The sequence below is a fragment of the Acomys minous genome (genome assembly GCF_964271855.1).
Source record: "Acomys minous genome assembly, chromosome: 10".
NCBI lineage: Eukaryota > Metazoa > Chordata > Mammalia > Rodentia > Muridae > Acomys > Acomys minous.
Window position 1 is genome coordinate 103,826,680 of NC_140491.1, and position 25,211 is coordinate 103,851,890.

Sequence of the window (25,211 nt, forward strand, 5' to 3'; positions counted from 1 at the left end):
TAAATGGGCTTTAGCGACTGAGCGCTTGTGGTGGAGTTTCTTTGTCCCTAGGGATCTCTGCAAAAAATGCAGAGAGTCATCTGCGAACTAATGGAGTTCTTCAGGCTTACATAAACTATATTTTTCATATCTCAGAAGTGGCCTTTTCCTCATTAAAATTCATGCGAACTAATAAGGCCAGGACCAGGGTAACGTAAACAGAAACCCCGAGGGCCCATTATAAAGACCTTTGAGCCCCAGGTGCTTGCATGTTGACAAGCTGTGAGAAAAGCAGCCTGTGTGTTTGATTAAACACACTGACGTCATTTACAATCTGAGTAGGTTTGGGAGCTTGCTTGGATGGAGAGAGGTGGGAGACTGCAAAGACTTGCTCAGCGCACTATAAATCTAGCACCGTGGTCTGCCTAGCCCCACCACAAGTGATTGGTAGCACTACCTTCCCATTCCTGTTGCACACATAACATTTTATTGTGCTCCTTTCTATTGTAATAAAAGTCAATTGAAGATTAAATATTAACTAATTCACAGTGGGCACGATTATGAGTTCTCAGTCTTGAAGAGGCACCATAAATGTTGTACAGGAGAAAGGCCGGGTGCACGGCGCTTACACAGCAGTTCCCTGTCTCGTTTATGTTTGTTCCCAGAAGCCATAAAACATGGCGCTTCTAGCAGCAGAGAGAATGCTGCCGAATCTGGACACACGGCTCCTGCTCGTAGGAGCTGGAGAAGCCACTGCTGGCCTTTCTCATACTGTCTTGAAGTTGTAGTTCTAACTGATCATGAGACGTTCGGTGAGGGCACCTTTAAGAACTCCTTGTAGTTTATATGAGTTTCAAGAGTAATACTAAATGGGTTTGAGTTGCTTCAGAACAGCTATGAAAATTAATCTGTTACTCTTTACCAGAAGAAACTAAGGGAGAGTACGCAGCTGCTACACTGAATAACATAACTGGGTTTCTCATATGTCTGATGTGATGTCCTTTAATGTCTTAAAGAGGGACAGCAGGCCTTTTTTAAGGACGAGGTAGTATTGTAAAGTTGTGGGTGGTTTCTGGAGCAAGAAAGCTACGTAGGACAAAAGGAAACAAGTGGGTATAGGAGTGTTAGAATAAAACTTTATTTGTAAGCACAGTTCTGGCAGTTTCTCTATGTTTGCTCTGAAGTAAAAAAAAAAAAAAAAACTTGTGAGCCTAAAGGAGAAGGAAAAATAGGAGGGAGGACTTGGAGGAGGAAGAAAGAAACACAGAGATAAGAGAGAAATCATAAAATGATATCAGTTGCAAACCTCACTATTCTCCTGTTTTCTGGAGCCTTTGAAATCTGTTGACTGGGTAACTGGTCGTATGTACCTGATTTCTATTCTCTCAGCAAAAACACAAGTAATTAATTTTATGTATTAACTTTATTAAATTCAAGAAAAAATGCATTTTCTTTGCAGCTCATCAAAAGGCTTTTCCATTGTCTGGCTTTTTTACAAGTATTTACAGTGTTCACTGTCTGTGAACATCTGCCCCAGCCCTCAATTAAAAGCTCAGAGGCCTTGCTCTTTTTATGGCATAGTTCAATAATGATTTCTTTCATTCAGTTAGTCACAGATGAAAATTTCAGGGAAAAAAATCCTACACACACACAGGGCGGGGCAGGGGGAGGATATAGCATTTATGATGTAATTTGTCTTAATAAAGGCGAGTACATTCAGATGAGTTTGTGGTCCCTTTAAAAGGCAGAATATCATTTCAAAGATACTCCAGCACTGAAAGCATGGAGGGAACTGTGTTGTGTAGAATCTGGCACTTATGTCTTGCTGTAGTGAGTGGTTACCTCTTTGGCTTTGTTGTGCTAAGACGCTGTTGTACATAAAATTTCCCTAGAGAAGTAAAGGTGTTGGTGTTGGCTCTTCCCCCCCCACCCCCCCACCCCCCACTGCCTTAACAGTTGGAGACTGAGCTCTGGTGGCTGGATTCTGTGTGTGTCCAGGTGTCTCAGGCAAAGCATGCTGGGACACTTACTATATGAAGTAGAATAAGAGGAAGTGTCACCCTGCCTTACTAAATTTTGTCATTGAAAGATAGATGGCTTGTTCTTGAATTCTTTTAGTTCAGTTTTTTTTTTCCTGGAGTTTAGGTCAACACCACATCTGATTCCCTTTTTCCTGTCTCTGATAACATGTGCGGCACCACTGACAAAATGGCTGAAGCTCTGGAACAGGGGGGAAACCTCTGGGTATGACCCATTCTGTCAAGAAACAAGATGACAAAACAGGTGGTTTGTGTCATTGCTGAGGCAAGGGGCAGTTCTGGTCTCTTTGCAACCAAACACCAGCTTGAAGGCTGGCAATGAGTCCCTGTCTCTTAACTCCTCCTACGGAAGACGCCAACCCAAAGCCTACTGTTCTTTGCACAGCATTTGTGTCTGTATACACACTAACGTTTCCAGCAGTAACAAAGGGGAGAATGGAAAATCTCCTCCCCGTACTGATAAAATCCAAATGGACAATTTTTAAAAGCCGGTTATTTGGATCAGATTCAGTGCCTGCTCAAAGGAATGTGTTGGGAGGGCAGGATGTAAGTAACAGCCTCAGACCGTGTGGCTTTTATTAGAGGGATTTGACTGGTCTCTGACTTTCTGAAGCATAAATGTAAGACAAGACCTTTCTTTTATTTGTATGAATATATGAATATAATGGAAATCGGTTCCTTTTATCTGTGTAGATGTGAGTATAATATAAATTGGTCCTCCGCTATGGCTACAACTGTGAGCACCACAAGTAACAAACGAGAGATTTATAGTCAAAAGTTATCTTCACAAAGCAAATCTTATCTGTAAAACAAAGCTTTTATTTTTGAAGGTGCCTTGTTATACTGATGAGCACTGCATTGTTATTGACATTTATATCAGATATGAATTAGGGAATTTAATTAGTAAGTGGCCCTAATCTTCCATAAGTGCTTTAATCAATTTACATGTATTCATTTTAAAAATTAACTAGAGAAATATTTTATTTCTCTTTTTAGTAAGCTGGAAGCAGCCATCAGGGCTGAAGAGTATGGAAGGTGGGAACATCTAACTGGTGTACTGGGCTACTTAGATGTCAAAAGCGGACTGTCAAGCATAGGCGGATATAAACTCTCTGAACTCCAGAACTAAGCACCATGTGTTAAGTTTAGTTCCTGTGCAAGAAGCAATTTTACATATCAGTCGATCGGTTAGTTGAGCTGTTGTTTTGAAGTGCTGTGTCTGGTAAAACACCATTCTCCAGATGATGGTAAGCAATTCATCTTCTGTTGCAAAGCAGCACGGGTGCAGTTTGTATTGTCTGCCCGAGGCCTTTTGGCATCATCTTCCTTTAATAGCCTAGGAAAGCCCTGGATGCTGTAAAGAATTGTTTGGATTTCAATAACTTAGGAAACAGCTATGTTGCGCCTGTGTGCTCATCATTTGTCATGTGTCCTTGAGCTAAGAAGTAATACAAAGCCTCACTGTGTCTGAGGAAGGAACGTGGCCATGGGTTAGCATGTGTCATGAATTTGCTCTGTGGTGGGAGGAAGCATTAACGGAGGCAAGCTCGGCTGTTCTCCTGCCCCTGGTGACCACCACTGGGGCCACGCCACTCGGAGAGAGACTGAGTTAATTGAAAAGACAGTGTGTTTTAGCTATTCATCTTCTGACCTCGCTGCAGGAACTGGCATAGGGTTTGGATCTCAGTGATAAGTCACTGCGTGTGCTTATCTACGCAAGGTGCTCTCTGGGAACCAGAGCACCCTGAGCATCTTCACCAATATGAACACAACACGGCTAACACCATTAGAGATGTAGAGGGTGACTTTTCAAACTGCAAAGTGCACCAACGCCATAGCTCCCGAACTGGAAACCAGAGGGAAGGTAGCGGCATTTGGTGGGTTTATGAGTGCTCTTCCCTGCATAGGCCTGAATTTATAAGTTAGACAGGCCTGAAACTAGTTGATTAAAGAGCAGTCACTGGAACTACCAAGCCAAGAGTTAGAAAACATCTAGCATCTTAGTTATCAAATGAGGAAGTCGAGGCCTTTATTGTAAATTACAAAGCTAGTGAGTTGGAACCTGCATTGCAAGTTGCCTCTCATGCAGTGTGCACTTTGTAATCAAACCAAGTAAGAGTCTTAGGGCCAATAGGAGTCATCATGTTGTGAGTCCCTGGTCATAACTTTCTTGATCTTTCGTGTTAAAATAGAAATTGATTTAAGTGTGATGGGGTTGGGGGAGAACATGTCTAAAAAGCATTTGTTTGATTGAGTTTAACTAGAGACTGGAATTTAGGAATGGGTACTTTTCTGAGTTGTAGAAAAGGTGACTGTGGGACCAGGACAGATAAGTTGATAGGATATCAGATGACAGTGGCCACAGATGTCAAGTTGTCATAGAGGGACGAGAACAAGATGCTCAGGAAGAGAAGACCCAAGGCTGCCACGTTCCCTGGGAGCAACAGATGAGTTTAACTCTACAGAGAGCTGTTTGCTGTATCTAGGCTAGTTGTCCATGCATCATCCATGTCTGAAAAAAGCCAGCATAGCTTGGCAGAATGACAACCCGAGGCCCTATAGCCCATATTCTTTTTCTGAACAAACTGGAAAACAGTCCCAATAGAAGGTACAATGAGGAGGTCAAGGCATGGGTGAGCTGCAGACCGCCTGGGGGTGTTGGAGAGGAGTGACTACAGGTATACTCTGCAGTTACTCCAATGCCACAAGCTAAATCACCTTTGAAGCCACAGAAAGAATTTTATCATTGATTTCTTAACCTGCCATAATTCTGTCAGCACAGACATCGGTTACCTAGATAGTTACATACCAACGATTAAACAATGGAATGCTTATTTTCTTTTCACCAAATAATTTTTTTTAAGTAGTGGTAATGGAAGCTGGAGAGCTAACTTACGGCTTGCTCTTCCAGGGGCGCTGAGTTTGCTTCCCAGCACCCATGACAGGTAGCTCACGACTGCTGTTAACTCCAACGCCAAGTGGATCTGATGCCCTCTTCTGGCATTGGTGGGCACTGCACACATGGGACAAATAGCACACACATAAATAAAAATAAAATAACAAAAAAATAATAATAATGGTAGTGGCCGAAGGAAACCAGTAAAAATAATATATACAGCTTCCACAATAGCTTCTGTTCTCTCTTTTCCTGCTAGAAAACCCAGCATGTGGGGTTCTTACTTTGGTACCCAGTGAGGATGCTCTACGTGAAGATACTGACAGTGAGATGCTGATTCCAATGCACTCACACAGTAGCCAAAACCACTCTACCTCTTAATCTGCCTACACTTCTAAAAGAAAATGCCATATTGGAAGCTTGTAAAACAAGGCAAATTTATTCCTTCCAATTCTGGAGGCTTGTGCATCTTAGCTCAAAGCACTGACAGGCTTGGCATCCTGTGAGGGCTCATTTCCTGGTTCATAGATGGCACCCGCCAGCTATGTCCTCATGTGATAGATGAGACAGTGTTGTTCTTGGGGACCTCTCATATAGAGACACTAAACCTTGTCATGACCTAATCAGTTCCTACCCCCCAACTCCTTCACCTTGGCCATTAGGATTTTTAACATGAATTGGAGGGCAAAGAAGATGTAGGCATTCAGATGTTTATTGGGCTTTATGCAAACATCAGAGACTATCCATCATAGTAGTTAGGTCTCCTTGTCTCCATACTCTAATTGGATACATCCTCAAATATACCACCTGCTTTAAAAAAAAAAATAATGTGTATCTCTGAGCCTGGTTGCACAAGCACGTAACCCCAACTACTCAAGTAGTTAAGGCAGAAAGATTATAAGTTCAAAACCAGCCTGGGCAACTTAGTTAAGAACTATCTTAAAATAATAAGTAGAAGGATAGATAGCATCATATAATGTTAGAATATTTCCCTAATACATGCAAAGCTCTGGGTTTATTTTCCAGAAGAGAGAGAGAGAGAGAGAGAGAGAGAGAGAGAGAGAGAGAGAGAGAGAGAGAGAGAGTTCAGAAACTGCAACCAAGTATCAGAAATATGTATGTACTCTTGTCCCAAAACTCTCAAAGTTTGTTAGGTTTTGTTGTTATTGAGACAAATCAAATAAAAGAAAAAAGGGTTGATTTAGGCTCGTGTTTTCAGAGGGTCCAGTCAGTGGATGATTGGTGTGTTGTTTGGGGGTGTTGAGGAAGGAATGTATAGTGGCATAAGCTACTCACCTGTGGCATACAGAAGAGAGATGGGAAAGGGTTCAGGTTCCAACATCTTCCAGAGCTTTCCCTCAATACCCTAACTTCATCCCACTAGGCTCATCTCCTGATAGCACCATAGACTTGTGTCTAAGCCTTTATGCATGGGCCTTTGTGGGACACTTAAAACATCACAAAGCAAAAACCAAGACTAAGTGTTGCTTTTCTTTGCTTGAAATCCAATGGTGATTCCTCCCATTGTAATCTGACTTTAATGTACAGTGTTGAATCCTATTCCCCATGCACTGGTCACTTGTATATCTCCCCCGATCTATGGGAAATTCCAAAAGGGTGGGAGTTGTACCATAACAACCTAAGTACCCCAGTGCTACAGCTGTGGAGATTTCTCCCCATGTGTTGGCTTAGGGGGTAAATGGATGGGTGGAAATACCACAAAGTTGCTGAACACTGACTGTCTTTTGTTTTTTCTTCCTTGAGGACTTTGGCATTATGTTCCTGCACCACCTTGCAACAATTTTCTTAATAACTTTTTCATATGTCAACAACATGGCCCGAGTAGGAACCCTGGTCCTCTGTCTTCACGACTCAGCTGATGCTCTGCTAGAGGTAAAACTTTTCCTTTCATCTTGAGGAAGACAAAACCCAGAACAAAGGCCCCAGGCCAGCAGTCCTGTAGTATATTGGATGGCACTTTGAAACCACTGGGTGTTACTTAGTATGCAAAATAGGCAAACCTGGGACTTCCAATTGGCATGGAAATGTTTGTACAGGGTGAGCTTTGTTACCATCATTGGCTATTAGGGAGCTGGAAGCCTTGACCAGTCCACATTTGAATGGTTGATTTTGTAACAGAAAAATCATTATTTTAATAGATTTTCTGTTCTAAGAGTCACACTGATCTTTCTGAAAACTGCATATAACCCAGATTAGTAGTCATAATAGAATTAAGCAGTTTGCTTTTTGCTACCAATATACATATTGTCCTAGTGGTCTTTAAGAGTGAAAGGGGTGTATGAATTGTAAATTTTATTCCAAAGGTATGTAAAGGACTTAACCACTTTCAGAGTTAAACTCAGTAATGTTATATGCATGAATAAGTCTTTTCACTGTATGCTAAGAAAATTTATAACTGGTCAAAATTGATGTAAAAGAGTACAGAGTTTGCACAGAAGTCAAACTTTTCTTTCCCTTACTGGACCGTGGTTCTGTTGCTATGAAGACAGATGAGTCCTTGGTGATAAGCTGTTATTGCAATCAGAGCCACAAATGTGCACATTTAATCTTTCATAGAGGTATGAAGTTGAGATTTGAACTGAGTGTAAACCTCACTAAAAGTTCTGGTCCCCTAATGGTTATGAAATCAAAGTAGTCCTTCTGGGCTACAGTAAGTCAGAAGATAGTTTGTGACCATAATTATTAAGTGGTCCAAGCTAAACTTTGTTAAGCATGTTTTTAAAAGGTACAAAGTATGTAATAGGGGTTGCTTAGGAGCTAAGAAGCTGTTTTAAGGTCTAGAAAGATGTTTTTAGGTTAATAAATATAAGATATGATAGGTACAAGACTTTTGACTGACCAAGATAGGATAGATAATATTTTCTTCAACTCTTAAATATGGTTTTCCTGATTGCTTCATAATTGTTCTTACTATATATTATTTATTATAAAAAAAATAGTTTTTAATTAGACAGAAAGGGAGAATTGTGGTGGTTGATCTGGAGCCACCATGTATTCAGATGTTAATCGCTGCCCCCGCCCTCGAGATTCTTACTTTTTATGAGTAAATACTCACATACACCAAGTGATGCTGTGCACCTTTGCCTCCAACTTATGCCTGATTGGTCAATGCAAAACGCCTGCACTTGCATTGAACTGAAGAGTGGTAGGCGGAGCTAAGGTTTGAGGGCTTGGAGGACAAGAGGACAAGAGGACACGGGAGAGGGGAGGAGTGACAGGAGAGGAGAGGAGAAGGAAAGCCGAGTCTCCATGGGTTAGCGTGAGCAAGCAGTGTGTGGCCTGGAGGAGCTTGTTCTGAGGATTGGCAAGTGGAGAGAAGCAGCCCAGATGGGAAGCATGTGCAAGTATTTGTGGGAATTAAGGACCGAAAGTAGCCCAGATAGGAATGATTAGAGCAAATGGTATGGGGTGTGGGGCTGGGAGATATCAAGATAGCTGGGGGGGGGGGGGGAGGATAGTTTCTGCCCAGTTCCAGTGTATAGGCATAGTAAAGATCTAACAGGTGTCTGTGTGCTTCTATTTTATACTATAATAAATATATAGCGGGTTAAATAATAACCGCCGTAATAATTACATGCATTCACAGCAAACGTTAATAGACTTTTCCACTAAAGAAATCTTCTGAAACCCTATTATAATTTGATTATATCCTATGTGTGTTTAGAAGTGGACATTTATGCCACAGCCTATGCATAGAAATTAATCCTGAACCATCAGCCAGTGTTAATTCCTCTGGAAATCTCTGGCATGCAGTTTGGCTAGAGCTGTCATAGAGGAGATATTGGCTGAATTATCATCCACCACTTTCATCCAAGAATTCATGTATGTGGCTTAAAGACAAAAAGGTTTTCATAACCAGGATTCTTTTTGACATCATAAATAATGCCTGGAAATGTCCAGTTTATGAAATTACAAAATAATGTTTATAACATACATCTCAGGCAAGTTGCTGCCATTGCTTATTTATTGCTACTGATGGATGAATGTAAGAAAAAGGGGGGTGCAAGGACTTGTTGGTAATACCTAGCCAGAAGAAGGCTGAAAATACTTTTCTTTTAATGTAACTCATGATGTTACACTTCAAGTATTCATGAAATTAAAAACTCATAATCCTGAGTTCCTCTTGGGTGATGGATATTTCTTTTTAAGACACATTTCCCCCATAGTTTTGTGTACTGCTTGGCACTGTTAAATGAGTATCTCCAAGGATGCTATCAACAGTCTTTTCCAATAATTAATTTTCTACCACATAGAAAGTAATGTGTGGTAGGAGAGATCTGCAGTTTCTAACAGTGTGTAGGTGCTGTGGACTCTGCAACACAGCAAAAAATGAGGAAAGGAGAGCCCACTTCCTGGCCCACCAAGCTCTTACTTTGGATCATCTTAGAGAAAGCAGTGTGGTTGCCTCCCTATTTTATAACATTAAAAAAAAAAGTCATGGAAACTGCTGCCATCAACCGTGCAAGTATTTTCTGCAGACATTGCAGCATTAGTAAATTTCATCTCATCTAGAAAATGAGCCTGAAATAGACTCACTCACATAGCATAGTCATGATGCTGTCCTCATTCTAAATTTGTAAGAACAAGCTGGGAACCTGTCTTGCCAGAGCCCCTCTGTAATTGTTAAAGACAGCACAAGCCTCGGGGTAAAAGGGAAGACAAGGTGGGAAGGCTCTGTGGACTGCAGTCTGTGGCCTCAACACTCAGGGCGACATGATGACGTTCGTTCTTTCTTTCTTTCTTTCTTTCTTTCTTTCTTTCTTTCTCTCTTTCTTTCTGTTTTTCTTTTTCTTTTTTTTTTTTAAGTAATTACTTTAGTACTCATAGAGGCTCCATTGTAGTGAACAGGTAAATTTAGTAACTTACAAGAACAATTGATTAATATAATATAATAATAGCTAGTCCTCTGAATGAAGGAAGTGTGTCTGTTTCTTTACCGAAAGCCAGCGAAGAGCCTCACTAATTCTTGTATTGTGTGGGATTTTTCATCTCCTCCTATGAATGGTTACCTCTAACTTTGTACAGTTACTTTAAAAATAAAATACTTGGCCTGTCTCACAAGAATATAAAATGTATTCTTAATTTTTCATGATTGGAGAGAATTTATTCAAAATAATTTCTTTGGGAGACTTGCCAGGCTAATAGTGGATGAGAGTAAAGGGCATGACTTAAAATAAACAGGAAGAAGAGAACTCAGTTTCAGTGTGACAGAAATGCTAGGAACCCTGTTGCTTGCTTATGTCTTTTATTAAATATTTTTATTGTTTACATATACACTTATATTATTACACATATGTACAGTAAACTACCTACAGTAAGAAGAAACATGAAACAATCAGGAATTTTATAAATGTTACATTCTTAGTGTTTTGGCTATTTGTATTTGGCAGCCTTGAATAAAACATCTTTCCTATCTTGTGCATCTAAAATTCTGAATGTAAATCAATATCTATCATATCTCGTCATTATCAACTTAAAACATCTATCTAGACCTAAAAACATCTTAACCCCTAAACAACTAAGCTTAATTGTAAAACTATCTGGTCTTCAGCCCCATCAGAGACTTGAGAAGGAATAAAATTAATTACCTGAGTATACAGGGGGTGCAGGTTAGCAGCTTCCCAAATGAGAAGATGACAGAGACAGTTTGCTGCCTGAACAGTTCCCCAAAACTCTCTATAATGTTGAAACATCATCTTCAGCCTTCTGGCCCAATATATCTGACAGACATATTTGTGAGGCAGGAACTATTGAGGACTTGCTTACCCTGTCTTGGCAGAGTTTGGCCGTATGCAAGTCCTCAATAGCTCCAGCCTCACAAATATGTCTGTCAGATGTGAAGACTTTCTATATTCACTTGTTATATGATGTCTGTCTTGATATCTCGTTTGCTAACATCAAAAGATAATACAAAAAGCCAGGCATGATGCACATGCCTTTAGTCCCAGCACTCAGGGAGGCAGAGGCAGGTAGATCACTATGAGTTCAAGGCCAGCCTGGTCTACACAAGTGAGTCCAGGACAGCCAAGGGTACACAGAGAAACCCTGTCACAAAAAAAAAAAAAAAGTTTTTTATTTGTCCTCTCTTTTCCTAAAATCAGCCAGATAAATGAATTTTTTCCAGGTTAGTAAATATTTTATTAACTCTGTGACAGCCATGATTCTACATGTGGTCAATGCTGCATTTCACTCAACTTTTGAGTGATTTGTAAGTGCTGCTGTGTGGTGTGTGCCATTTTTAAGTAGCAGGCATTCTTACACATGTGGTAAGCAATACTTCATTGGAGACTCATGCATACCAAAGGAAACTTTTCTTATCAGTTTAACTAAACCATCCTTCCTCTTTTAGGCTGCCAAAATGGCAAATTATGCCAAATTTCAGAAAATGTGTGACCTCCTGTTTGTCATGTTTGCCATGGTCTTTATCACCACACGGCTGGGCATATTTCCTCTCTGGTAAGTATGGCGGTCTTGTCTCTGATATAGGCAACCCCTCCGAGGAAGCGTTGCAGACACTCTTCTCCTGAATTAGACTCTAAATCCTCAAATTAAAATCTAAAGTTAAAGCTGGAAGAGAAGCGACTAAAGAAACAGCTGCATGGGGCTGGGGAAACACTTCTGTTGGGACAACGCTTGTCTTGCAAGCATGGGGCCCTGAGCTTAGTCCTCAGCACCCACGGTAACACATGGCTGTAATTCTAGGGCTGGGGATGTGGAAACAGAAGCGTCCCTGGGGCTCTCTCGCCAGCCAGCCTAGCCTAACTGATAAATTCCAGACCAGTCAGAGACTATCTCAAAGGATACAGATGGCATTTTTTTTAAATGACACTCAAGGGTATCAGATAGCTCACACACACGTGTACACACCACACACGCCCAGCACTTGATCTCCTTCAGGGGAGATGTCTTTTGATGAGATCAGGTGCGGTTAGGGCAGTAAGGCCTTGGCCATCTTTACTAATACTTTGTCCAGCAGTGGTCAGAGCATGAAGAGGCGAATGAAGCACATACGCCCACTTCTCTTACACTAGTCTAGGATATGACTTAAGAGCCTCAGAATGGAGGTCTGAGTTGAGAAAGGAAGTGTGATCCTGCAGCCGTGTATCAAGAGATACGTGGATTGATGGGCCCTGATCCATCCCAGTAACTCAGAAAGTCTACCAATGAGGCCCAACGGGCTGTGTGGTGTTAAGTCTTCATGGTGATTGTGTTACACATTAAAGTTTGAAAAAAGTTTCTGTCAGAAAAAGGTTTCTTCATCAGCTTGTGTTTATAGCTAAAGAAGAATGGAGATCCGAAGTTCCAACAAGCCCTGAAATCCTCAGTGGCTCCTTATAGTCTAGGTGGCTTTTGCCTTGTTAAGAACAAGGAAAAGGCAGAACAGTGTTGGTATTTGATGGACTTTTCTGTAGGTCTGTTGTCAGTCTCTTATTACTTAATCTGGGGGTGGGGAGAATGAATCCCCTGTGTCTCTTAAGATCTACCATTCATGGTAGATCTTTCCCCACCCCCTTCCATTTTGAAAGATCATTTTGAACGGGAAACGTGAGCCATAGCAAGTGGATAAAGTAGGAACGCGAAGATGTAACAATACTTGAAGATGCAGACTTCTGGTGCCTTGCAGAAGACTAAACAGCCATAAGCCGGGGCCTTTAGTGGGTCCGTCCATCATTAGGGTTGTGTGAGTGGATTAGGACACACCTACACCTTTTCAGCCACAAGGCAGATACACATGCTTCTCCATGAGGTTCCCAGCCCTTTGCCCACTCAGGTTAATCATTTTCAAGCAGCAGTGCCTTGTGTTGCATCAGACACTTATCAAAACCTTATTATAGTTAAACACAAGGTGATTTGAAGTATGGTGTGTCTGTAAAAAGTTCGTGGTCAGGAGTATTTCAAAAGTATCACCGTATCTAGTGATAAGAATTTAAAGAAGCTGGGCACAGCGTCTCACACTTGTAATCCCAGCCAGCACTCAGGGAGGCAGCGGCAGGCGGATCCCTGTGAGTCTGAGGCCAGCCTGGTCTATAAAGCAAGTCCAGAACAACCAAAGCTACACAGAAAAACCCTGTGTCAAAACAAACAAACAACAAAAGAATTTAAAGGAGAAATTCAAACAAAATGTAAGAGATGGTTTCTCAGAATGATAGGAAACATTTTTCAGATTACTAGGCATCTGACCCTTAAAGAAACAGGCACCTCGCAAATTTGATTTGCTTCTTTCCTTTTAGAGAGAGTTAAGATAGAGGTAGCCCTGCCTTTCTTCCCTCCAGGAAACACTCTTGAGGGTTAAGCATTGGTGAAACACCCAGAACACAAAAAAATCCTATCTCACTGTCTATGTGCCTGCTAGGATGACCTGTTAGCTGCTTAGAAAGTCTCTGTGACCGAGCAGGAACACCTTGCAAATACAAGGGGGCTCCTTCACCTGTGCTCCGTGTGGTAGCTGAGTTTTTGTAAAGCAACTTAAGGAAAACAACTTTCCATTTCATGTGCCATAAGAAATAAACCTGCAGTGGTACAGTTAGTGAAGAGAACTCTTTTTCTACATGCAGGAAGTCAGGTTGGCACCTTGATGATGTGTCTTGATCCTGCATCTGTTGCCACAGTGTAATGGGCAGTGTCGTTATTTAACCCTTTCACAGAGAGAGCCACAGCAAAGAGTATTTTAAATACCTGATGTCAGGAAAGTCTCTTAACACTCCTTGGGAAGCACAGTGTGGGGAAGGACCTTTCAGGCTATCAAGTGCGGACTCCCCCCTCTGCTCAGGAGAAGTTCAGTCTGTTTTCCAGGTCAAGAGTATTGCTTTTGATATCCAGGTGGAAATTTGCTTTCTTTTAAAAATGATGTCTGGGTCTTTGTAACTTCTAAGCCAAGGATCCCTAAATTCCATGTGAAGTATGTGGTGTGTGAGCGTTGCGTGCATATGCTTCCTGGTGGGGGAGGACCAGTGTTCCCCAGAGTCTCTGGTATCCATGACGCCATCCTTTGCTCAAAATGCCATGTGGAAAACAGAATAAATATACATTCCGCCTTGAGTGCACGCGTGACTAGTACACTTTCTGCAGAAGGCTATGTCTTGGTTTCCTTCATCTGTTTCTCAGAGTTCCTCCTGACATGAGCTTCCAACCTCATCATTAGAAATAACCGCTCATATTTATGTGCCACACCCACCTCATGGCATGGCTTGAACTTTAAGAGTGACTTCCCCCTGGCCCAGTGGTGATTCAATACGTATGAGGGCTGCTGTCCAACTGAGCACTCCCTCCCCTAAGGTCGAACCACTTCGTATATGTCACTTTCCAATGTGGTACGTCTGCATACTCAATTACATAGCCTGCGTTTGTCCCTCCAGAGTTCACCCTACCCTCTTCAGATACATTACTAGCCCAAAAAGCTTCTCTGAATTCAGTCATAGAGTGCTTTTTTTTTCAGATTTATGTTATTTCCTCCAACCCATGGGAGACAAATGTTGACTACAGAAGGATTCTTTCACATTAACTCAATGCCCAATAACTAGCTTATGTGATTTTTTTGACTCACTATGAAGACTTCTGAGATCCATTATTGCAGCTTCTTGCTGCCTCATTTTTTTTTTTTTTTTTTTGCAGTATACAAAAAGACTGTATTCAAAGTCCTGTGTAAATCAGGATGACTCTGTTGTCTTAGTCAACTTTTGTTCATATAGAAGCAGAACCACAGAAGACAGGACGGTAGGGATGGTGGAATCCTCCTATAGTCCCAGCCAACTTGAGAGACTGAGACAGGAGGGCCCAAGTTCAGTGTCAACCTGTTTGGTTCAGAGCAACCAGCTCGCTCGCTCTCAGAAGAAAGGAGAAGAGAAATGGAGGCGGATGGGAGCAAGCCTGGGATATAGCTTAGTGGTAGAGTGCTTGCAGAGCATGTGTGAGGTCCAACGTTCAGTACTGACTACTTTAAAAAAAAAAAAAAAGACAAAGAGGAACGGATTTTAGGAGATATTACCAATCTCATATGTCTGGTATTTATCTTTTTTAAATAGATGTGTAAACTTTTAACTCAGAAGTCCTGCTGTTTTTATGTATTTGGTGAGGACTTACAGGGTATTTATTAGACAATCAGGGTGACCTACATACTGAACGTTCAATTAGATACAAGTTTTTTCTCAGGAGACTGTGGTTTAAATTTCTATAGGTTCTGTCAATATTCTGGCTTGTAGCTTAAAATAAGGAAGCTACAAGTTATGAGTTATTTTTCTCAGCATTTGGGAAATATCACTAATACAAATATTTCATATTTAAATCATCTTATTGCATATACTGAAGGGCTCTGTTGGCTAAATAATGTATTATATCAGATAGGGTACATCTGTAAAATTGCTACTTGGTTTTCTTTTTAAAGAGAATGAGACAGTTTGTTCTGAAGCCAAATATGAGTTGTCATGGCCCAGGACCAGACTCTGTTATCCCTGAACTATGTTTTAACATGGTAGCCATTTCAGGAAAATGTTGCCATGATAGAACAAAGAAGATTATGAATTGAGACACTTTATTTTTTGTGTGTGTATGATTTTTTTAATTTATTTTTTTCCTTTATTAATTTATTCTTGTTACATCTCAATGGTTATCCCATCCCTTGTATCCTCCCATTCTTCCCTCCCTCCCATTTTCCCCTTACTCCCCTCCCCTATGACTGTTCCTGAGGGGGATTACCTCCCCCTGTATATGCTCATAGGGTATCAAGTCTCTTCTTGGTAACCTGCTGTCCTTCCTCTGAGTGCCACCAGGTCTCCCCTCCAGGGGACATGGTCAAAGGTGAGGCACCAGAGTATGTGAGAAAGTAATATAAAATTACAGTAGTAGAACCACCTGGCTGGTTGCAGTAAGCATGTCTGTTATGGGCATTGGATGGCTAGCTGGTGACATCTGTGGCTTTTGTTAAAGAGCTGCATATGCTGAAGGACTCTGTTCATTCTGCTCACTGTTGGAACTCCTGTGTTCTTCACTATCTGTTATGTACCCTTCCAGAGCACCACATGTCATCTTCACAGGAATCTTATACTTTCTAGTAGCCACATTCCAAAGTGGTATCCACTAAGATAGCCAATTTATTTGACTTGACTCTTTCACCCTTCAAATTAATGCCACTTAATACAACAGTATGTTAAAATAGTCCACATTAAAAATACTGAGATATTTGCATCTTTGAGAGCTAACATTTCACATTACCATTCATTTAACCCAGCCGCATTCAGAGTGCTCATCCCCAGCGTGCAGCTAGCTTACTGAATAGGACAGCTCTGGGAAACCATTCCAGCATAGCTGATGGCGGTGACTGATTCTACACGTTTCCTGATGTCTGGCATCCTTGTTGATGTGAAGTCCACTGGTTGCAGCTACTCCCACATACTCTTATGAGCCACAGAATACAGTAGTGAGTAGGGAAATTTAAACCAGAGTGTGGGCTCCAGGCCTTTCTCCACTGCTTAATTTATATCATTGAATTGAGTGTTCCTCTCTTAAGCAGGATAAATGAAGACCCCTACTTCCCTCTTAGTGTTGTCTTTCTTTCTTTCTTTCTTTCTTTCTTTCTTTCTTTTTTTTTTTTTTACAAGTTTCGATGTTTATTGTATACAATTGAACAGATAGGTGTGGTTGTTTCACAGAGCTGAACTAGGAGGAGGGATTATTACAAACAGATAAATAAGAAAGTAGGGGGTTGTTATACACAAATAGAACAAGGAGGCAGCTTTAGCTAATTTCATAAGAGCAGTCTCTGCAGGGCGATGGTCTTCAGGTCATAACTATCCAGGAGGAGAAAGCTATGGTGGAAATTTCCTGTACATACACTCAACATTTGCCCATAGACAAGAGGTAGGTTTTGCCATCTGTCTGAGCTTAGTAGTGTGTCTCAGAGGCTTCATTCTGTTGTGTTCTCATTTACATTTTGTTCCAGGAGTATTTTGATTTCTTCTTTGACCCATTTGCCATTCAGTAATGAGTTCGTTAATCTCCATGAGTTTATGTACTTACTAAAAGTTTGTTCGCTGTCAACTTCAAGTTTTATTGCATGGCGGTCAGAACACGTGAGATTGTTACAATTTTTCCGTACTCATAAGGCTTGTTTTGTGTCCCTGCGTGTAGTCTACTGTAGAGAATCTTCCACGTGCTGCTGAATAGAATATATAATCTCTGGTGACTGGACGGAACATTCTGTAGATACCTGTCGGATCCATTTGATGTAAAATGTCATTTAACTCTGAGGTTTCTCTGCTTATGTTTTGTACAGATGACCTATCTATTGGACAAAGTGGGGTCCTGAAATCACCTACTATTATTTGGTTTGTGTTAGTCTCTGCCTTTAATTCCTTTAGTATGCGACTTATGAAATTGTGTGCAGCACAGTTTGGTGACTATGTTTAGTATTATGGCATAGTCCCAGCTAATGGGTCACTAATTGATCCCTTGATTAGAAAGAAGTATTCTTTGTCTCTTCTGATTAGTTCAGATTCTGTTACATCAGATCTTAAGATGCAATGCCTACTTGCTTCTTGATCCCATTTGCTTGGGACATTTTTTTTCATTGTTTCACTTTAAGATACCTGTCTTTAAAGCTGAGTTTCTGTTTTTAAGTAATTTTATTTTTAAACAATATATTTTGATCATATATCGTCCTCTTTCCCAAATCTTTGCAGATCCTCCACACTCATCTTAATGTGTTCTCTCTCTCTCTCTCTCTCTCTGTCTTCTCTCTCTCTCTCTCTCTCTCTCTCTCTCTCTCTCTCTCTCCTCCCTCCCTCCCTCGCCCTCTCTCTCCCCCTCCCTCCCTCTCCCTCTCTCTCCCCCTCCCTCCCTCTCCCTCCCTCTCTCCCTCCCTCCCTCCCTCTCTCTCTCTCCCTCTCTCTCCCTATCTCTCTTCTTCTCTCTGAAAAATGAAAATCAAAACACACAAAAACGTAAGAGAAAAATACCAAAAGAAAACAGCACAAAATGTGTACCAAAATGCCCACTGTCTTATGTTAGTATTGGCCTGCCCTAGTGTGTGGTTGGTATACTCAGTGACACTCTGTTGAAAAAACTGATTTTTCCTTTCCGAGCACATATCAGATGCAAATAGCTTTTGGGTTCAGGATGGGACTTTGTGTTCATTTCCCTTTCTCAGTGCTAGAATTTTGCCTGGTTCGAACCCGTGCAAGTCCTATGCATGCTATTACAGTCTTTGTGAGTCCATATGTGTAACGACCCTGTTGGGTCTGGAGGATGCTGTCTCCTTTGAGTCATCCACCAGCTATGGCTCTTAGAGTATTTTCCACCCCCTCTTTCACATAGATTCCCTAAGCCTTGAAAGGGACTGGCAGGGTGATAAAGATGTCCCATTTAGAGTGAATGCCCCAAAGGCTCTTGCAAAATCATGTACATAGTCCAGTTGTGGGTCTCTGTGTTGCAAGAAGCTTCTCTGATAAGAGTTGAGCAATGCGCTGACCTTTGGGTATAGCAATATATCATTAGGGGTCCTTTTATTGCTGTGTTTCTTTAACAGAATAATAGTAATAGATTTCCCCTAAGGCATGCAACTTATCTAATCCCGGGTTCTTGATGACTGTAGCAATGTCAGGTGTGGATTCCATCTCATGGAGTGTGAGCCTTAAATCCAGTTTGTAAAAATGGGATTGTTTACTTCTGTAGCATTTGTGCCACGACTGCACCAGTATAAGATGACCTTTTTGTAGAGAAACAGATAAGATGGTCTTAATCCACTTAGCACTGAGTTTTGATTGGGGAGTTGAGGCCGTTGATATTTAGAGTTATTATTTGAAAGATATGTATAGATTGCAGATATTCTGATTTTTTTTTACCTGATTTGTTTTCTTAATGTGGGTTTTCATTAAATTACAGTTTCATTTGTGTTCTTTCTAGAGTCTCTTAACTGTGTTTGTTCTTCTCTTCAGTTTTGCTTCCACTGTTCTTTCAGGGGTTTTTTTATGATTATTATTGGATTTGTAGTACCATTGTATATTATGGTTCTACCTTCTCTACAGTCTTTGCCAAGATTTGGTATCTATCTTTTTAATCTTAGTCATTCTGAAGGTAATGAAGTGTCATCCTATTATGGCTTTGATTTTATTCCAAATCTTTCATTTACTTTAATTTAATGTCTTTCTATCATTGTGGCAGTTGGTTATGTGTTTCTTAATAGACTATTGCTTTTACTATGATTGTCTCCATCGTGTCATTGTCACATCAGTGTAACAAAATATTTTTCATCTCTGTCCTTATTTCCTGCCCTTAATCTTACCTAGCTTGACTTCATTTCTCCTCTTGGAATCTATTTTCTTCTATCCAAACTGACTGTTCTGTCCTATTGAATATCTTTAGCTTGATGAGCCAGGAACTGTGGATGCATTTATCTGCCATATCCCCCTCTCTCAAAGCTAAGATATTGCCCAAGGAAGTGGTGATAATTTCTATTCAGGGGATATCTGGGACACATTCCAGCCCCACCCCACACAGATCAAAAGAGTTTTCTACACATGGTGGCTTCCTGATGACATCACTGTCTGATATTGTTTCACTGTAGACACCCCCTTGTCTTGCTATTCCCAGAGCATGACTCACTCCCCAAGGTGAAACTCTGATATCCACTATGGGCAGCCATTGGCCTCGCCTACCTACCAGTCTATTTTGGAAAGAGGGTATTAAAGTGGCACTGTTCCTCTTGCCTATCTCCACAGAACACACAGTCCCACTCCCATGGTGGAACTTCTGTTTTTCCTAGTCTGCCGGATGGAGAGATGAGAAAAATCTAATTTAACCAGCGACTATAACTGTCAGATAATTTAGCCATTGTGTGGACAATTTCAATAGAAGGAGGCCCTCTAAAAGCAGTGCCCTCCACGTCTACACAGCAGTGCTCCGGCCCTGGTTCTAACCCTGACTCCTGTTCTACACCACAGACCAATGGACATCTCACAACAGCCAACAAAAGGAAACACCTTTGCAGCCCTCCCTCCTAGATCATCTAGATGAAGACTGTAAATTCTTTCAGTCCCCTCTTTCACAGATTTCAAGCTTGTCTTCTCTGATTCTGAATTTTATGGTGTCAACTGTATGGAAGTTGTGTCTGCCTTTCAGAATGTAAGTTCCCAAACTATTTAAATTAGTAATAAGTTGTTGCTTCAAAGTAATGGTCTTGGGGTGGTAGCATAGGGTGACACTGAAATGGTCTCGTTAACAGTATCATGGGTTTCTTCAATTATACAGGTCATGTACTCTGCTAATGTACCACCTTGCAATTTTATGAACATAAAACCCTGGAATTGTTAAGTTCATAATATGAGCATCCTGGAGGTCAGACTAATTGGCCTTCATTTTCCATTCTCAGTCATAACTTTGCTCTGTAATGCTTTTATGTTTGTGACTAAGCATAGGGTAGGAGAGCTATACAAGTGCTTTATTACTTCATTGGTTTTATCGGACCGTTAGTGGAATAGCTCAGGATTTATCATGTAGGTTTCACTTTCTAAACTATCCATGTATAGTTTGACTCCTCCTTTACCAAATGGTATCTATAAATTTAGAAATCTCCAAGACTGTTACAGGTAGAAAGACTTCTACACGTGTGCCTCTTCCAAATACATGTTATGGCTTTGCATATAGTCGGCACCAAATTTAAACAAGGTTTAATAATTATATGCTTTGAAAGATTTCACATTGCAGTCAGAGTATCCCAGCACCCCAAGAGTACATATTATATAGTTGCTGCACTGCTCCCATCAAACAGTTAATCACTGGTGACGCAGAAACAAGTGTCCTTTATGGCAGGGCCATCATTCAAAACAGTCATTAGCTTAATAGCTCCTCTTTCACAAAGTTTAGTAAATTATGTCTGTGTGGTTTCCCTTGGCTCAAAATTACATGTATTTTAGCCTTGTCATTGGCCACTCACTGATTTGATCCTGTTTTAGACCGAGCCCACACATCACTAGAAGCAATGGCCCTTTTCATTGATCCCCTTTTATCCTGTACCCCATCTGTAGGTAACACCTCAAGTTCTTATAACCTCCTGTGTTTTATGAAGCTGTGATTTCAGCTTGGCATGGAGTGAGCTATTCTCCATCTTTACAGCACCTATCGTATTTCCTGGCTCAAAACTACACTTTAATTCTAAATGGTTTCACATCTGTTTGCTTAGTTGATCTCCCTAATCTTTGTGGTTCACCCTGGCTCTCTGACTCTGATCTCCTACTATCCGTTCAACCAACGCTTACTATTTTCCTTTTTTTTTTTCTTTCTGCAATAGAGTACTGTCTTCTTTAAGACAGATATGCCTTTTGAGTGTTTGTCAAATAAAGTATAATTTACAAGTAGCTTCTTGTCATTCTGCCTCAGCTTTCAAACCATATTATGAACTTTATCACCATCTACCCATGAATAAGAATCTAGTGACAAAAAAAGAGAAATCCAGAAGGACTCTGAAAGAGAAGTAACATGATGCAGCTAAGAAACTATCTGCCTTGAATTCTATTTATCCCCTTTATGTGTCTGAAGATCAGGCATATAGGTTCTGTGTACCTATTGCTTCATCAGCCAACTAGTAAGTGCCTGTCTTACCTGAAAAACTAAGGAGTGAGTGAAGTATTTTTTGTGGTAGTAATTTATAAAGGTACCATCTAAATAGTAAGCATTTTCAAATGTCATTCCTATTAAAATTGGAAGTCCCATTACTGTCAAATGATTTGTCAACTTGGTATGTTTTTAATAAATAGTACTTGATGATATTTAATCTAATGAACCACAAGCGCCTTTGAGATAAACTTCTAAAACCCTTTCTCCAGTCCTATACCCACACAGTCTTGTTTCAGTCATGTTTTCTCTGAGAACTCAGCGAGGGTATGGTATTTCACCCTTCTGTAATATTCTCCCAGGTCTCAAGTGACCTAACTCAAGACACCAGAAATCACTCTTGGTGGTCACAGACTCTCACCGAGTCAGTGGGTGTGTGTTACGCTACTTCTGACCTTGTTAAGTCTTAGATTCACGTTCATTATTCAGCCAAGGATGGGAACGCACTGTTGCCAGAGTCTCTACATGGCCCAGGTAAGGTTTATATCCCCATGTCCATCCCAAATAGCAAAGCCTTTAGTTCTAGGAAAATGTACAGAATCCTCCACCCTCAGTGTCAGTGTAGCAGAAGCATTTGCCTTCACAGGCGCTACTTCCTGTCGGTGTCTCCCCGTTTTCTTTTGTAAGATTTGAAATGCATCCCAATGCATAGTGGCATGTCAGCCTCTTCTTTGATTCATTTCTGAAATTTTATCTTCCGAAGAAGCATGGCTTACATGCTTTTCTGAATAGCTGATAAGAACAGATTAGTCTCTGTTCACAAATTTGGAACAGCTTGTCCTCTTTCTCCTGAAAACCCTGGCTAACTGAACTTTCAATTTTGTATTGGTGTTGTTCTGTGTTCAAGGGATCAGAAAGGCAAGGATGAAACCTAGAAATGCTTTGGTAGGTAACTTGGCATATTTTTAATACCATCCATGTCTGATAGTGCCTTCTTGACGTGAACTAGTTGGACACAAATGCTGTGTACTGACTTTGTCTCATTGCAACTCTAATTTAATCCCAACTGACAGGCTAAACCAAGAATCCACAATCCACAGCTTGTAGGACAAGTAAGCAGATCCCCCATGTTTAGAAATAAAGTTTTGTTGTCACACAGCCTTGCCTATCTGTCACATGTTGTCTGTGGCTGCTTTCAGCTGCAGTGTCACTATTGAGTGCTTAATGGCAGTGATCACCAACAAAGAATGATATACTTATCATCTGGTCCTTTAAGGAGAATGGTGCCAGTTCTTGACTCGGAATTAGAGTAAGAGGTCACAATTTAAGTAAGAGAAGGTGGTTGAGCCTTGAGATGTTCTCTGGTGAGTTTTATCTGTCTTCACCAGAAAAACATGAGGGTGTTATTCTTAACACTGTGGCAGCTCAGAGGGGAGGCATACTCCTCAACCCTGCAGTAACTGTTGGCAACCGGACAACGCAGTGTGTTTCGAAACATTCCCAACACAGAACTAATGACATAAAAATTCTGTTCCTCCATTTTTTCAGTCACTTAACACAATTAACATTGAGAGCTGCTCACTCTCAAATTGGCTACCACTCCCAGACTTCTCAGCACAACTTACACCAATCCAACTTCATTGTTCTTAATTCTTCTTTTGAATGAACAGGCTATAAACTCACACTTAAAGCTCACACACCCTGTGTCTTCCTTGTCTCTGTGTCCTGCAGAGTCCTAAGTGATGCCTTAAAAGGAGTTGTCGTGAAATGAATGAATATTTAATATGACTTGATAGTGGCCAACATACTGTGTTATGATACTTGAGTTATGTATTTGATAGTTATGACAAAATGTCGAGTAGAGCTCACTGAAATATTTATTAAAACATGTCTAAAAAGTCTGAGGAACAAGCCCAGAGAAATGGTGTTGACCATTTTCCATTTGTTAGTGCCCAGGTATTGGTCTTATGAGACAGCCCCAAATCTTTTAAAATTCTGAGCAGTCAAGAGGTACTGTTTTAATTAAGAGTTTTAGATTGCCTTTTTAATTGGGTATTAATTCAGTGAAAGATAGCTAATGAAATGGAATTTCTATTAACTATAATTTTACTGCCCAGGCTTGGGTATTAATCAAGTAATAAGATGTGTGGGGATATCTATCAATATAACATCTCAGAAGCGCTGGGTCACTCCTGTTTCATTGCAGTCTCCTACCTACCACACCTGTTGGAATTTGCAATCAAATCTGGTGTTAAAGGGGATGACAAGATGGCTCAGCAGGTTAAAGGTGCAGATCATGCGAGCCTAGTGACCTAAGTTTGATCCCAAGAACGCACATCAATGTTTAAGGCTGCAGTTGTCAATCTGTGGGTCGTGACCCTTTTGGGAAGTTGAACTACCTTTTCACAGGGGTTGCCTAAGACCATCAGAAAACACAGATGTTTGCATTATGATTCGTAACACTAGCAAAATTACAGTTAATAAGTATCAACAAAAATAATCTTATGGTTGGGGGTCACCACAACATAATGAGTTGAGAACTGTTGAATTAAGGAGAAAACAGATCCCACAGATTGTTCTCTGGCCTTCACACATGCCCACACATTAACACCACACACACACACACACACACACACACACACACACACACACACACACGGTGATGATGATGATATTTTTAAATGATTTTATCATTAAGCTCTGTAACCATGAACAAAACAAAAATATAGTTACTTGCTACATTAATTAGTGTATTTCCATTAGCTGAGATTTTAGCTCACCAGATTTTCCTTGTCTTTCGTAGAAGCAGAGGGTGTGTGTTTGTTTTTTTGTTGTTGTTGTTGTTGTTGTTGTTTTAATCGTGTCTGCTACTATACTCAACCCTGTGATAAAGCAAAGGGCATTTTAAATTGCCATGAAGATACCATTTGAACTTCTCTTACTCCATCAATTCGGGGAGTTGGGTAAAGCTCTGAAAATGTCTCTGTGTAAAGGGCCTTGAAATTACCACTGTTCCCAGAAAACTACATTACATTATGAGCACAATGTGCAAAGTCAGCACTTTGCCAAAAGGGTCAGCTCCCTTCTCCTTGCATTAAGTTTACAGTAGAAATAGGTTAAAGCTACTGGGGAAAGGACCGGAGGAAATGGAGCTTAGGTGGCTAAGTGGTGAGTTATTCGTGGAGCTTCATCACTTGCTGGCCATACATATGATTGAATGTTTCCTAATTTAAGTATAGAGAAGTCCTGTGTGCTCTATGGCAACTGCAGGGCATCTCCCTGAGGCACTGCCCTAGTGGCATTTGATGGTCATTGGCTCTTGTTTCACCCCTTCGACTCTTGGGAATAAATTCCAGCAAGGCAGGAACCATGGCTCCTCCCTATATGCCCAATACTGTGCACAGTGCCTGGTGACGATTCTGATTGCCAGAGAGCTCTGTCGTTTATTCTGCATCTTAATTTGGGGAGTTGCTGTGATAAAGGCGGTCTTCCTGTTTCAGTGTGATAGGCAGAAACATGCTGAAAGCAGCAGTAATCCTCTTCTCCCTTCTGCAGCTGTGCCTTCTACCTAATCCCCTATAACAGTCATCTCTCTTCACGTGCTGTCCCCCGAAGAGTTACACTGAACTCTGTAGGGGCCTGAAATTGGGGTTGTCTTCATCAGACAACTGACTTGTGTCTGTGTCTCTTGATTTTGTTTTTTGTTTGGGGGGGGGGGTTTGTTGTTATTTTTT

The 25,211-nt window shown here is 40.8% G+C and overlaps 1 protein-coding gene across 2 annotated transcripts in view; it reads left to right on the forward strand.

The window, feature by feature from the left end:
- CERS6 (ceramide synthase 6) overlaps nucleotides 1-25,211 on the forward strand; it is a 261,211-nt gene that overhangs the window by 205,116 nt on the left and 30,884 nt on the right. For both annotated transcript variants that reach the window (XM_084799434.1, XM_084799435.1), the window contains exons 7-8: nucleotides 6,679-6,807; nucleotides 11,285-11,391. In XM_084799434.1, the coding sequence (XP_084655560.1) occupies nucleotides 6,679-6,807; nucleotides 11,285-11,391 (236 nt within the window). The remainder of the gene's footprint in view (nucleotides 1-6,678; nucleotides 6,808-11,284; nucleotides 11,392-25,211) is intronic.